The 16043-nt window shown below is 37.5% G+C and overlaps 1 protein-coding gene across 2 annotated transcripts in view; it reads left to right on the forward strand.

Moving 5' to 3' along the window:
• Positions 1 to 16043, forward strand: part of CHST9 (carbohydrate sulfotransferase 9) — a 202526-nt gene that overhangs the window by 96153 nt on the left and 90330 nt on the right. Inside the window, exon 3 of one of the 2 annotated variants that reach the window (XM_061169365.1) lies at positions 9171 to 9216. The exons of the other annotated variant lie outside the window; for it this stretch is intronic. Coding sequence (XP_061025348.1) covers positions 9171 to 9216 — 46 coding nt within the window. The remainder of the gene's footprint in view (positions 1 to 9170; positions 9217 to 16043) is intronic. 2 annotated transcript variants of the gene reach the window in all.

Genomic DNA, 16043 nt, shown 5'->3' on the forward strand with positions numbered 1-16043 from the left:
TCTTGGAAATAGAATGAAGAAAATACAAGAAACGTTTAACAAGGACCTAGAAGAACTATAGAGCGAACAAACGATGACCAACACAATAAATGAAATTAAAAATTCTGTAGAAGGAATCAATAGCAGAATAACTGAGGCAGAAGAACGGATAAGTGACCTGGAAGATAAAATAGTGGCAATAACTACCACAGAGCAGGATAAAAAAGAATGAAAAGAATTGAGGACAGTCTCAGAGACCTCTGGGACAACATTAAACACACCAACATTCGAATTATAGGGGTCGCAGAAGAAGAAGAGGAAAAAAAAGGGACTGAGAAAATATTTGAAGAGATTATAGTTGAAAACTTCCCTAATATGGGAAAGGAAATAGTCAATCAAGTCCAGGAAACACAGAGAGTCCCATACAAGATAAATCCAAGGAGAAACGTGCCAAGACACATATTAATCAAACTATCAAAAATTAAATACAAAGAAAACATATTAAAAGCAGCAAGGGAAAAACAACAAATAACACAGAAAGGAATACCCATAAGGTTAACAGCTGATCTTTCAGCAGAAACTCTGCAAGCCAGAAGGGAGTGGCAGGACATATTTAAAGTGATGAAAGGGAAAAACCTACAACCAAGATTACTTTACCCAGCAAGGATCTCATTCAGATTCGATGGAGAAATTGAAACCTTTACAGACAAGCAAAAGCTAAGAGGATTCAGCACCACTAAACCAGCTTGACAACAAATGCTAAAGGAACTTCTCTAGGCAGGAAACACAAGAGAAGGAAAAGACTTAAAATAACAAACTGAAAACAATTTAAAAAATGGTAATAGGAACATACATATCGATAATTACCTTAAAGGTAAATGGATTAAATGCTCCAACCAAAAGACATAGACTCGCTGAATGGATACAAAAACAAGACCCATATATATATGCTGTCTACAAGAGACTCACTTCAGACCTAGGGACACATACAGATTGAAGGTGAGGGGATGGAAAAAGATATTCCATGCAAATGGAAATCAAAAGAAAGCTGGAGTAGAAATTCTCATATCAGACAAAATAGACTTTAAAACAAAGACCATTACAAGAGACAAAGAAGGACACTACATAATGATCAAGGGATCAATCCAAGAAGAAGATATAACAATTATAAATATTTATGCACCCAACATAGAAACACCTCAATACATAAGGCAAATACAAACAGTCATAAAAGGGGAAATTGACAGTAACACAATCATAGTAGGGGACTTTAACACCCCACCTTCACCAATGGACAGATCATCCAAAATGAAAATATATAAGGAAACACAAGCTTTAAATGATACATTAAACAAGATGGATTTAATTGATATTTATAGGATATTCCATCCAAAAACAACAGAATACTTTCTTCTCAGGTGCTCATAGAACATTCTCCAGGATAGATAATATCTTGGATCACAAATCAAGCCTTGGTAAATTTAAGAAAATTGAAATCATATCAAGTATCATTTCTGATCACAACGCTATGAGACTAGATATCAATTACAGGAAAAAATCTGTAAAAAATACAAACACATGGAGGCTAAACAATACACTACTAAATAACCAAGAGATCACTGAAGAAATCAAAGAGGAAATCAAAAAATACCTAGAAACAGATGACAATGAAAACACAATGACCCAAAACCTATGGGATGCAGCAAAAGTAGTTCTAAGAGGGAAGTTTATAGCAATACAATCCTACCTCAAGAAACAAGAAACATCTCAAATAAACAACCTAACCTTACACCTAAAGCAATTAGAGAAAGAAGAACAAAAAAACTTCCAAAGTTAGCAGAAGAAAAGAAATCATAAAGATCAGATCAGAAATAAATGAAAAAGAAATGAAGGAAATGATAGCAAAGATAAATAAAACTAAAAGCTGGTTCTTTGAGAAGATTAAAAAAATTGATAAACCATTAAGCAGACTCATCAAGAAAAAAAGGGAAAAGACTCAGATCAATAGAATTAGAAATGAAAAAGGAGAAGTAACAACTGACACTGCAGAAATACAAAGGATCATGAGAGATTACTACAAGCAACTCTATGCCAATAAAATGGACAACCTGGAAGAAATGGGCAAATTCTTAGAAAAGGACAACCTTCCAAGACTGAAGTAGGAAGAAATAGAAAATATAAACAGACTAAACACAAGCACTGAAATTGAAACTGTGATTAAAAATCTTCCAACAAACAAAAGCCCAGGACCAGATGGCTTCACAGGAGAATTCTATCAAACATTTAGAGAAGAGCTAACACCTATCCTTCTCAACCTCTTCCAAAATATAGCAGAGGGAGGAACACTCCCAAACTCATTCTACGAGGCCACCATCACCCTGATACCAAAACCAGAGAAAGATGTCACAAAGAAAGAAAACTACAGGCCAATATCACTGATGAACATAGATGCAAAAATCCTCAACAAAATACTAGCAAACAGAATCTAACAGCACATTAAAAGGATCATACACCATGATCAAGTGGGGTTTATCCCAGGAATGCAAGGAGTCTTCAATATATGCAAATCATTCAATGTGATATACCATATTAACAAATTGAAGGAAAAAAACCATATGATCATCTCAATAGATGCAGAAAAAGCTTTCGACAAAATTCAACACCCATTTATGATAAAAACCCTCTAGAAAGTAGGCATAGAGGGAACTTACCTCAATATAATAAAGGCCATAAATGACAAACCTACAGCCAACATCGTTCTCAATAGTGAAAAACTGAAGCCATTTCCACTAAGATCAGGAACAAGACAAGGTTGCCCACTCTCACCACTATTATTCAACATAGTTTTGGAAGTTTTAGCCACAGCAATCAGAGACAGGAAATAAGTAAGAGGAATCCAAATAAGAAAAGAAGAAGTAAAGCTGTCACTGTTTGCAGATGACATGATACCATACGTAGAGAATCCTAAAGATGCTACCAGAAAACTACTAGAGCTAATCAATGAATTTGGTAGAGTAGCAGGATACAAAATTAATGCACAGAAATCTCTTGCATTCCTATACACGAATGATGAAAAATCTGAAAGAGAAATTAAGGAAGCACTCCCATTTACCATTGCAACAAAATGAATAAAATACCTAGGAATAAGCCTACCTAAGGAGACAAAAGACCTGTATGCAGAAAACTATAAGACAGTGATGAAAGAAATTAAAGATGATACAAACAGATGCAGAGATATACCATTTCAACATTGTGAAAATGACTATACTACCCAAAGCAATCTACAGATTCAGTGTAATCCCTATCAAACTACCGATGCATTTTCCTAAAACTAGAACAAAAAATTTCACAATTTGTATGGAAACACAAAAGACCCCAAATAGCTAAAGCAATCTTGAGAAAGATAAACGGACCTGGCAGAATCAGGCTCCCAGATTTCAGACTATACTACAAAGTTACAGTAATCAAGACAATATGGTACTGGCACAAAAACAGAAATATAGATCAATGGAACAGGATAGAAAGCCCAGAGATAAACCCATGCACATATTGGCACCTTATCTTTGATAAAGGAGGCAAGAATATACAGTGGGGAAAAGACAGCCTCTTCAATAAGTGGTGCTGGGAAAATTCGACAGCTCCATGTAAAAGAATGATATTAGAACACTCCCTAACACCGTACACAAAAATAAACTCAAAATGGATTAAAGACCTAAATGTAAGGCCAGACACCATCAAACTCTTAGAGGGAAACATAGGCAGAACACTCTATGACATACATCACAGCAAGATCCTATTTGACCCACCTCCTAGGCAAATGGAAATAAAAACAAAAATAAACAAATGGGACCTAATGAAACTTAAAAGCTTTTGCACAGCAAAGGAAACCATAAACAAGACGACAAGACAACCCTCAGAATGGGAGAAAATATTTGCAAATGAAGCAAGTGACAAAGGATTAATTTCCAAAATATACAAGCAGCTCATGCAGCTCAATATCAAAAACACAAAGAACCAATCCAAAAATGGGCAGAAGACCTAAATAGACATTTCTCCAAAGAAGATATACAGATTGCCAACAAACACATGAAAGAATGCTCAGCATCACTAATCATTAGAGAAATGCAAATCAAAACTACAATGAGATATCATCTCACACCGGTCAGAATGGCCATCATCAGAAAATCTACAAACAATAAATGCTGGAGAGGGTGTGGAGAAAAGGCAACCCTCTTGCACTGCTGGTGGGAATGTAAATTGATACAGCCACTATGGAGAACAGTATGGAGCTTCCTTAAAACTAAAAATAGAACTACCATACCACCCAGCAATCCCACTACCAGGCATATACCCTGAGAAAACCATAATTCAAAAAGAGTCATGTACCACAATGTTCATTGCAGCTCTATTTACGATAGCCGGAACATGGAAGCAACCTAAGTGTCCATCAACAGATGAATGGATAAAGAAGATGTGGCACATATATACAATGGAATATTACTCAGCCAAAAAAAGAAACGAAATGGAGTTATTTGTAGTGAGGTGGATGGACCTAGAGTCGGTCATACAGAGTGAAGTTAAGTCCGAAAGAGAAAAACAAATACTGTATGCTAACACATATATATGGAATCTAAGAAGAAAAAAAAAAGGTCATGAAGAACCTAGGGGCAAGACGGGAATAAAGACACAGACCTACTAGAGAATGGACTTGAGGATATGGGGAGGGGGAAGGGAAAGCTGTGACAAAGTGAGAGAGTGCCATGGACATATATACACTACCAAACGTAAAATAGATAGCTAGTGGGAAGGAGCCACATAGAACAGGGAGATCAGCTCGGTGCTTTGTGACCCCCTAGAGGGGTGGGATAGGGAGGGTGGGAGGGAGGGAGGTGCAAGAGGGAAGAGATATGGGAACATATGTATATGTATAACTGATTCACTTTGTTATAAAGCAGAAACTAACACACCATTGTAAAGCAAGTATACTCCAATAAAGATGTTAAAAAAAAAAAAAAAACTACGTTGAGGTATCACCTCACACCGGTCAGAATGGCCATCATCAAAAAATCTACAAACAGTAAATGCTGGAGAGGGTGTGGAGAAAAGGGAACCCTCTTGCACTCTTGGTGGGAATGTAAATTGATACAGCCAGTATGGAGAACAGTATAGAGGTCCCTTAAAAAACTAAAAACAGAACTACCATATGACCCAGCAATCCCACTACTGGGCATATACCCTGAGAAAACCATAATTCAAAAAGAGTCATGTACCACAATGTTCATTGCAGCTCTATTTACAATAGCCCGGACATGGAAGCAACCTAAGTGTCCATCAACAGATGAATGGATAAAGAAGATGTGGCACATATATACAATGGAATATTACTCAGCCATAAAAAGAAACAAAATTGAGTTATTTGTAGTGAGGTGGATGGACCTAGAGTCTGTCATACAGAGTGAAGTAAATCAGAAAGAGAAAAACAAATACCATATGCTAACATATATATATGGAATCTAAAAAAAAAAAAAGTTCTGAAGAACCTAGGAGCAGGACAGGGATAAAGATGCAGACACAGAGAATAGACTTGAGGACAAGGGGAGTGGGAAGGGTAAGCTGGGACGACGTGAGAGAGTGCCATGGACATATGTACACTACCAAATGTAAAATAGATGGCTAGTGGGAAGCAGCCGCATAGCACAGGGAGATCAGCTCAGTGCTTTGTGTCCACCTAGAGGGGTAGGATAGGGAGTGTGGGAGGGAGACGCAAGAGGGAGGAGATATGGGGATATATGTATATGTATAGCTGATTCACTTTGTTATACAGCAGCAACTAACACAACATTGTAAAGCAATTATACTACAATAAAGATGTTAAAAAAAAATTGATTTCCCATCAAAGTTCTAGACCTATGCACTTAGTATGGTGCTTACACCAAGTTTCAACAGGTGAAACGTGCTTTCCCACCGAAAACAAAAATGACTCAGAATAAAGTAATGTGATGATGGGGAAAGATCTTGTTTCATTAGATTGTCTATGCTACTCAATTAAGCCTTTAATATTGTAATCAATCTTGTAAGTGCAATATAAGAACAGGTTCACTGGATGTGAGGTTTGAATTCTTATTAACTTTAGTGGCTCTGGCCAAACCCAGTTAATTTCCGCTGTGTGAAGCAAGCCCGTATGCTGACATTTAAAACCATTTCCACAGCTGACCATGGGAAAACATTCATCGTTATTTAATACATGATCACGTAGCAAGAAAGTCAGCCTATATTGATTATACAGACTGAGCTTAACATCCTAGTGAGTCATTACATTAAAAAAAATATATAGGAACAGCAATGATTTAAAAGATACAGTCAAACCCTCTAAAGGGCTATGCATGCTATTACTATTATTGGGACGTGAGAGAGGAGGCTTTTTTTTTTTTAGGAGACAGTTCATCAATTGAAAAATAAATGGCATTTACTTTCCTGTCTTTTTATCAGATCCTTAAAATTAACATTAATTAATATTAACCTTTGAAAAGAAATATTCCAGTTTAATTCATTACATATTTATATACAACACTAAACTAGGTTTGGGGAAATTATAAAGAGAAGTAAGACTGAATCATCTAACTAACTTGTTTTCAACAAGTTTACCATATAGTGTAGGACACGCATTCATCTAACTACATACTTCAGTCTGTGACAAGTGGAAAGCCAAACTAGACCATCAAAGTGTATCCAGTCTGGGAGTGTAATCTTATTATTATGCCCCAATGTCAGGTTTCCTGAGACCCTTGAGAAATTGACAGATGGTAGTTTCCTGGGGGTGGGGAGAGCGGCATGGAGAATTGCTGTTCCGTAGGTATAGAGTTTCAGTTATGCAGGATGAAAAATTCTAGAGATCTGCTGTACGACATTGTGCTTACACTTCACATACCGTCCTGTACATTTTAAAATTTGTTGAGGACACATCTAATGTGTTTTTTACTACAATAAATAAAACAAAGAAGAAATTGGCAGAAGTCCTTGCACAGCCTTTATAGTTGAGCCTTCGTGGAGATGGGGAAAAAGCCTGTCATATCCACGTTTTTAAAGGAAATGACTTGATCATTATAAACCTGAGGGCTTAGAGGCAATACCTGATGAGAACAATTTCTCATGCAATCTGTAAGCAATTTAGCAGAATATCATAAGAGATAAGGAAGCAGCTGCATTTGACTCTTTGAATAGCCATTTTTTTCTACATCGATTTAATTTCCTTCCATGGTTACGTGACAGATTACATAAACAATGAGATGTGCCAGATAAAATCAGTTTTGTATAGAGAAAGATTTGGGGTCCTAGCCTAAACAATGTTGTTATCACCAAGCCACAGAAGTGTGACCTTAATCATGCTATTGTTACATGGGTGACCAGTAAATATAAAGTTGCAATTACATCAAAGTGCGTTGAAGCAGTGGATTAAATATCAAGTTCTAACCCGTGAGGATCAGTTGTACTGTAGGACCTATAACTTATTGATGAGGTGTACAAATGACTTACAAGTGCCTTCATCCAAAATGCAGAAATTACTAAATCGAGTGGAGCTGTTGATACCTTATCCCAGGAAACTCATGACAATACGACACAAAGTGCCCTTGGATATATTCTTTAAATCATTCTAAAGATAGAATAGCATTTTAAAAAAAAAACTTTTTTTAGTTTTATTTATTTTTTTATAGTTTTTTTTTTATTGAAGTATAGCTGATTTACAATGTTGTGTTAGTTTCAGGTGTACAGCAAAGTGATTCAGTTTATATATATATATATATACATATTCTTTTTCAGATTCTTTTGCCTTATAAGTTATTACTAGAATAGCATTTAATTGACATAAGTATAAACTGGTATATTCTAGCACAAATGAAATTTGGTGATAGATTAATTAAGAAGGCAAGTGCCAATAGGATCTATGTTTCAATTAAGGTTAGGAAAACAATATTATATATGAATCACGCTGATAGCGGGTTTTTTAAATGGAGCAGAAGAGCAGGACAGAGAATTAATCCTACCGTTGTTTAAGCCTCATCATTCTTAAGTAATTGTTCAAATTTTTATCAACATACTTTGAAAGGGATATTTTGAAAAACAAGACAATACGCAAAGAGGAAAACATTACATATACATATGTGTAAGATATATATTAATATATAGTTTCACATGTAATATATAATATATATTAAAATTATACAATATATAAAATATATTGTATAGTGTACTGTATATAATATGTATTATGTATTATATATTATATAGTTATATAGTTATAATATGTTTTTTTGAAAGAAGAATTGGACCAGTGTAATCTAGAAAGCAAAAGTCTGAATAGCCGTCTTGTGGTTCTCTAGAATTGTTCTCAGAATGAGTTGAGACTCACCTCTCCCCAGAGATGACTAAACCAGAAGAAATATTCTATGTTACATTTAGTAATTTCATCTGGCAGAAAGAGGTCGTCTTTCTTGATTATGAGGATGGAAAATCGTTGGCTCAAGGGAAACCCCCAAAATTAGAGCTCTTCACTACAAAGTAAACCACCAGTAGTTCTGGATGATTTAAGTATCCATGGGATCGCTTCCCTCAAAGAGCTTTTGTCCTTTTATCCTAGATTTCAGTTCATTTACTCTTCCAAGCTTCACAAACCAAGTTATCCAACAGTGGGTCACTGGATGTCCCACACCAGGAGATGTACATGGCGTATCTATCCCAAGTATCAATTTTACCTAAAGAGATCTATCCTAAGTACTCAAAAATTTTAAGCAGAAACTATAATTGTGTATCGACACCTTGAAAGGTTATGGAGTAGAATGCAAAGAATCCAAGGAAATTTTCTTCCTTGTGATGGATGTTTTCCAGCTCCGCCTACCCCAGTAGTCCCCAGCTCTGTTTCTCTGATGTAGACGGTATAGGCACAAAGCTGTCTTTTCTGTGGCAAAATTTGAAGGTAATGCCAGGTTTCCTAATAAGTGACATGAAGCCTGTCACCACCTGAGTAGCCCAGAAACACAGGGATGACATATTCTGTTTCACGATCCTCTCCCTTCCCATGATTTTCTTGGCTAGCAATAAATATCAGAGACTTTGAGGTATATCAATGTAGATTGTTTCTTAAATGTCTTTGCATGTGATGGTAATATATGAATTTCGTCTCTCTTCTTTTCCAGGATGGGGGCCTGTAAATTACTTGCAGCCTATAGCCAGAATCAGGGAGTAAACTCTCCATGATGTTTTGGTCTCAGGTAGTTTTAGATAAGCAGAGCAAAACCCCACAATATCTGAAAACCCCGTAATGTTGCTTTTAAACACCTGTTCTTATGATGATAACCATCATCAGAAAGCATAGCCTAGGTGACATTGTTGGGGTGTATAAAGTCTTAGAGGGTGGGGGAGAGAAGCGAGCAAACCATGATCCTTGCCCTCAAGAAATTTACAAAGGAAGCCAAAGACTTTGAAGATGGATTTCACTTGTATCTAGCTTAATGAATAATTAACGTTCATCTTATTTGAAAAAAATTCACATTTTACCTATTTTTATTTTAAAAGTATTTAACACTTCCCTGGGACATTGGACTCTATTCATTATTTTCCAGAAATGTCTTCCTCTAAGAATTCAGTAAAACCTTATTAGTTCAGATATTGCTGTTACACAATTTTTGACAATTTGACCAAGACCAAGATGAAATTTACCTTTGAATTCTCTGCAAGGAATGGATTTGTTAAGAGAAATAGAGGGAACACTTGTAACTTACTTTAAAAGAATAATTGTTTTCATGGCTTTAGCATATACGGTGGTCTTTAGGCAAAAAGATTTGGCTATAAAATAAGGATCCATGTCATTAGACAGACTTTATTGGCAGATCATAGTATTGAAAGTAATAAAACTGTATTGCTTTCAATAATTATGGCTTCCATAATTCAGGCTAGCATCACCCTGTTCCTCCCATCTCCCCAAACTCATTATTCCAATCTAATGAAAAGTACTATTGTATTATATGTGAACATAAACATTTGTTAATAGAAGAGGATCAATTCTTATTATCTTATTTTTTAAATTTACAAATATAAATTTTAATTTTTTGGATGCTTATCTGTAACATTGATCACCTGGATGGCAGTCGTGTGTTTATTTTTACAAGAAAAATGATGTATCATTTCCTTTCCTTTTCTGTGATTTTTGTACAGCAGGTAATTTTTAAAAATTTAAAACTCAATATTTTCACAAAGCAGGCTAGAAAAATTCCCAGGTTGATAGTGAAGATTTAAGGTGAGAAAAAAATAACCCCAAAATCAGATCATGCCCTCTTTGGGGCATGTTGAAAAATCAGAGCAGTAACTAAATCACCATTCATTCATTCAACAAACACTTAGCCAAGGTCTGTGCTTATTGCTTCAAGGTGTGTAGAGATAAATAAAACTGTCTTCTTGTCTACATTGTGCCGGCAGCCCATAGGTTGAAACAGAGATGGAGACAGTTTTCTCATGTGATAAGTGATGTGTTATTCATCCTTGTAAGCAAAGTGCTTTGGGAACACAGAAACTATACCATTAAATCTGACTAAAAAGTTGGGGAACTATTCATAGCAGGTATAACATTGGAGCTCCTTCTTAAAAAAATAAAAAGAATTTCTACAAGTAGAGAAAAGGATAACATTTTAAATCAGTATGAGCAAACGTATGGAGATAGGGAATACATGGATTGCTTAAGAAAAACAGAGCAGGCGTGTTAGATGTGGAGAGCTGAGGAGGTGGGGGAACAGTATATGGTCTATAAAAAGGTATATTACTAAAAAATATGCCCTTCCTTAGTGATTGGAAACAACAGTTGGAGGTCGCAGAAAGATTTGAGAGTCATGTGCAGAGACCTGAAATGTGAAGAAATGGGAATAGATAAGACTATTTGTGGACAATTGAGAGAACTTTTAGGAACACAGGATAGAATCAGCTTCTCCTTGCTGGAGGAGAGAAGGGGAAATTAATTAATTAATTAATTAATTAATTAATTAATTAAAATTTGTAGGTGCATATAAAGAAATTTGAGGGAGTTGATGTGTAAGAGCTTCAATTTTCTTTCCGTTATACTGTTGGATGAGCATGGGATGTAGACTAGGAGGATACAAGTTTGAATCCCAGCTCAGGTGCCTATGAGTGATGTAACATGGGCAGGTCATGTAACCCATGTACATTTCAGTGTTGTCTTAACCTCACTGAGCTCTTGTCTATAAAATGAGGATAACAGTACATAGCTTATATGGGTTGTTGATATTGTTAAAGACAAGCTATGTACAATGTATTCACATGAAAGTGCTCTACAGATGAGAGCTGCGAGATGATTATCATCTGTGAATAGGAGCTTATCCCCAGGGAGAGAGAAAAAAAAAAATTGCAGTGAGGAATGAAAATTGGAAGGGGACATGTAAAAATGTTTTTAGGCAGCGTTAAGAATCCTTGTGAAAACATGACTTTGCATGTGCAGTCACACTTAAGAGCTCCAGAGCAGCCAGTAGGGATGATCTGATGGCCTGGAGTTGGGGAAGGTCAAAGTAGGCACTGTGTCATTAAGGGAACAATTGAGAATGTTGATCAGTGCAGATTCCAGGAGCTTGGAGGCTGGTACTCCAAGACCTGTACTCCAGCCTCTACACTGGGTTGGCAGAAGGCAGTGTTTTCTTTTCAGGGTCAGCTGCCTGTGATCCTAAGGCTTTTGTCATTATCAAGTAAGAGAGTTGAGTTGCCAAAGTCCCCAAGGTTGTCTGCTCTCCTACCAGCTGAGCTCCAGACACAGGCTGCTGCTTAGAGACCCGCCCCCTCCTCCCCTCTCACTGACCACCCTTGGCTCACAGTACCTACCCCAGCCTTTCCTCCACTCGAGTTTTAGTTCTTCCCTAGCACACAAGGCAGTGAAAGAGGTTTCTGCCTCCTCTGGGATAAAAAATTGGCATATGAACCAAATAAAAGGAGCCCAAGTGCATGCTGCTGGTCCCTCATGCCACCAGCACCCGTTCTAGACCTCAGTACAGAATTCACTGCGTGCAGCAGGCAGGACCACGCTTCCTCTCCCACACCTGGACATGGGTTATCTCACCAGCCACTAGGATGATGTCCAGTGCTCTCTTAAATGCTTAGTGGGCGTTGGGGACCCCAAGAGAGAGCTGCCAAGGTCTATCTTGATAGTCAGCTTAACTTCCCTCAGAGGGAGATTTGAAAGGCTGGAGAGCATCCTTCATATGCCAAATGGCAGTAATAAAGAAAATATAGGCTATATCTTACCCATTATTGACTCCTATTTTAATTAATGGGAGGCACACTCCTCTTTTGGGAACTGGGTTGATTCACTCAGTGAGTAATTATTCATGAAGGATATACTAATTCACGGTGCTAGCTACTATTCAAGATCTTTGAAGATAATGAATATAAGCACCTTAGGAAAACTTTGTCAAATTCGGACAAAACTCTAGGTTTCTGTGAAAATATAACTGCAGAGACTCATTAGGGGTTGGGAAACCCCAGAGCTCTTTCTTCTCTCTCCTCAGACTTGGTTCCCAAAGCCCACTCTTCTGTGAATGCCAACGGGGGGTCACACAGAATTCACCTCTAAGCACCTTGCTTCCTGTACATTCCGTTCAGTCATTTGCGGTCACCTGAGGATGTATAGATTGTTCCAGATCATATAACATCTTCACTCCCCACATGTGGTTCTTCCCTGCTGCAGTGCAGCCCATCTTTGCCTCCCCCAGGGTAGGAAACGCCATGTATTCTGATTGGGTCTCAGGCTGGGGATTCTCCCACATGCCATAAATGTACATCAGCCCTTTCTGGAATGTGCTTTAATCACCTGGTGCCATGCCAGCCAGACCAGCACTCCCTCTACAATGCCGTTCATTCCTACCTGGTTTGTATGCCGGTCGATCCAATATGGCGAGCAACTCACCCCTCATTAAAAACGAACACAACGATTTGAAAATATTTTTTTCCCAGTTGGTAGGTTGGCTTTCCATTTTGTTGATGGTTTCCTTTGCTGTTCAGAGGCTTTTTAGTTTGATGTAATCTCACTTGTTTATTTTACTTTTGCCTTTGGTGTCTGTTTCAAGAAATTATCACCAAGACCAATGTCACATGGCTTACTGCCTATGTTTCCTTCTAGGCGTTTTACAGTTGCAAATCGTATATCTGGTGATGAAATAAAATGTATATTTTAAGGCAGGACAAGAACATTTAAACATAAGATTCTTCTCTCTGTCTGTCTGGGCTTCCTCCTTCCCTCCCTAATGTGCAATGTGCATCTGCCTTACACATTAAACAGATCTCCTCAAAGGGAGAAATGTTTCTCAATCAAAAAAAAAAAAACACAACAAGCTACCAATTATAAGATAAATAAGTCACAGGGAATACACTCAATAATTTTATAATAATTTTATATGGTACACAATCTATAAAAGTATTGTATCACCCTGTTGTGCACCTGAAACTAATATTGTTAACTCAGCTATACATCAATTAAAAATTAAATTTTTAAAAACACACAAACATCTCTATCTTTTTCCTTTCTTTAGCTCTAACTACACCTTCCTTCTATTTCCTCCTGTAATCAGCATGTTTCCCATTTCTGGGTTCCATGTATATTTTCCCCTTTATACCTCATCTCTACCCTTTGTACCTCTCACAAGTTTTAGTTAACTCTTGGGAGTCACTTTTGGTTTATTTTCTGCTTAGTTGGAAGAACACAAGACTCATGTCCATTAGGTGGCAAACTCAAAATTAAGACCATGTGTGCCGCAGCACTTCATTTCTATATTTTTCTCATTCTTCTTTAAAAATCCTTTGCTGCATAGTGAAATGATGTTCAGTGTGGGACAACCCAGTGAATCCTTGCCAGCAAAAACACGGTCCAGATTGTAACAGCACAGACTTGGGGGTCTGGAGAAAATGTTCAAGGCAGAGTCTAAACTCGAATCTTCTTACTCTGGATCCTATATTTCCTTGGACATCCATGTATAGAAACTGGGGGAAAAAAAAGTGATTTCCTTTTATTTCATGAGTGGAAGTAATTCCAAATCGTTTCTTAGGGACGTTGAACTGAGAAATGTTCCGTGGATTTCCATGAGGAGAATCTTCTGGCAGGGTTTATGTCCCAGCCAAAGGTACCCACATTCATGGATGATGCCTTTTTGCTTGTTACTAGCATCCGCTCTCCCAGAGTAGAGGGATGCCTTTGTGGAAGGGCTGCAGTGGTGTGTGATTTTAAAGGAAGAGTTGCTCCTGGCTGCCCCTGCAGGTGCCCATGCAGAGTTAGCCTACACACTTGCTCATGTTCTAAAGCTTTGCATTCTGGAGGTGCGTTCTACACGGTTCCAGAAGGGACTCTTGCTTCTGTGTACCCAGTGTCCTCGGGCTCAGCTGGCTCCAAGGGAGGAAGGCACATCTCAGATTCATGAGCACTACAGAATGTAGAGATGTGGCTTTCCTGCAAGTGGGGATTCCAGCCCCCCCCCACTGGGCATGGCTCAGGGCATTTTCCAGGGCACACAATGCTGGTTCCTCTGTGCTCAGCTTCTCTGGGGAATGAGGAGAATTGAGAAGGTGCTATGGTGTTAGAATCAAGGGTTATTACGAGGTTAGCATGTAAAGGGGGCAGTTACCCATACTGTAAGTGTCCCTACTGGGAGCCCTGCATTTGCATGTGCCTGGGGACATGCTTGCCATTGTCAGCCAGAACATTCTTTTCTGTGAATCCAGGATTACCGAACCTGGCAGGAAGGGATAGTTAGAGATTTTTCTACAGCCTTCCTGAGCTTATGTGAGAATTAAGCCTTACAAATCTTACAAGAATTGATGAACATGATGATATATATAAAAAATGCAACATAAACCTTCAGATTCGCGGCCTAACCATCTCAACTGAAAAGGCCTTATGCTTCAGGATTTTAAAAAATTACCATTTTCCAGTCTTACCTACACTCAGACAGACTCCAATATTCAAACAGCTTGCAAATTCTATACAAACGGATGCTGTTATTCCCGCATCCATCAAAATAGTGGAGTTGTTGAGGTCTTCATTTTGTGGGAGAAGGGGATGTATGTACATTATTATTCTTGTATGGGAATAATTAACCAAGAAAAAGTGGCATCCCACAGTTAATTTAGCTGTTCTTTTGTTTTCCAGGTATCTGAATTACGTGAACATATTCTTTTAATAAACTGATCTGTTTTTTCCCTTCTCACTGAGGTGCAAAATAATCTAGAGGGTCAAGGTTTCCAGTCTTTTTCTCTTGCATTAAAATGATCTGTCATTTCCATTGTGGCTACACCCAAAAGTCAATTTTTGGTCTCGTTAAAGTGCCTATAGAATAATTCAGTCGTGATGAGGATGAAATTCTTCTCAAAGTGTAAGTGCTCCCCTTGCTGGTATACTGTAGCAATGACATTCATCTTCGAAAACTTAATCCTGATTCAGAGCAGGGGTTTTTCGTTTGTTGTGGGGGGTGAGTTTTTTTTTTTCTTTTTTGGTACTTCTTTATCTTTATGGTTTTGAACTTCACAGTAAATTGAGGCTTAATCTAGTGAAACTGGATAAATTACTGTACTCATCACATATTGTAAACCAGGCATGTAAAATTCAATAGAACAAGAATTTTTTAAATGCTTCCCTAGAAAGTAGAGAAATATTCTGAATGATGTTTAGTGTTAAAGTTTTTTTAAATAATAGAATATTTTAATTTTTTAAATTAATGTGCAATTTATATGCAATAAAACGCACAGATAAGTGTTTGATCCAATGAGTTTTGACAATTGTATATGCCCTGTATAATGGCCACGCAAGATACGACACTGAATCTCATACCCTAAATATTTCCCTCATGGCCCTTTCCTGTCAATTCCAGTTCAAGAGCCCACCATTTCCCTCCCACCCCCTCATCTCCTCTCTACTGCCCAAGCAACAACTTTCTTATTTCTGTCACCATAGGTTAGTTCAGTCTATTCTTGGTCTTCAAATGAATGGAATTATACAGCATAAACATTGTAAATGCTCCATTCACTTA

Source organism: Eubalaena glacialis, chromosome 15 (assembly GCF_028564815.1).
Source record: "Eubalaena glacialis isolate mEubGla1 chromosome 15, mEubGla1.1.hap2.+ XY, whole genome shotgun sequence".
In the NCBI taxonomy this organism is placed as follows: Eukaryota; Metazoa; Chordata; class Mammalia; order Artiodactyla; family Balaenidae; genus Eubalaena; species Eubalaena glacialis.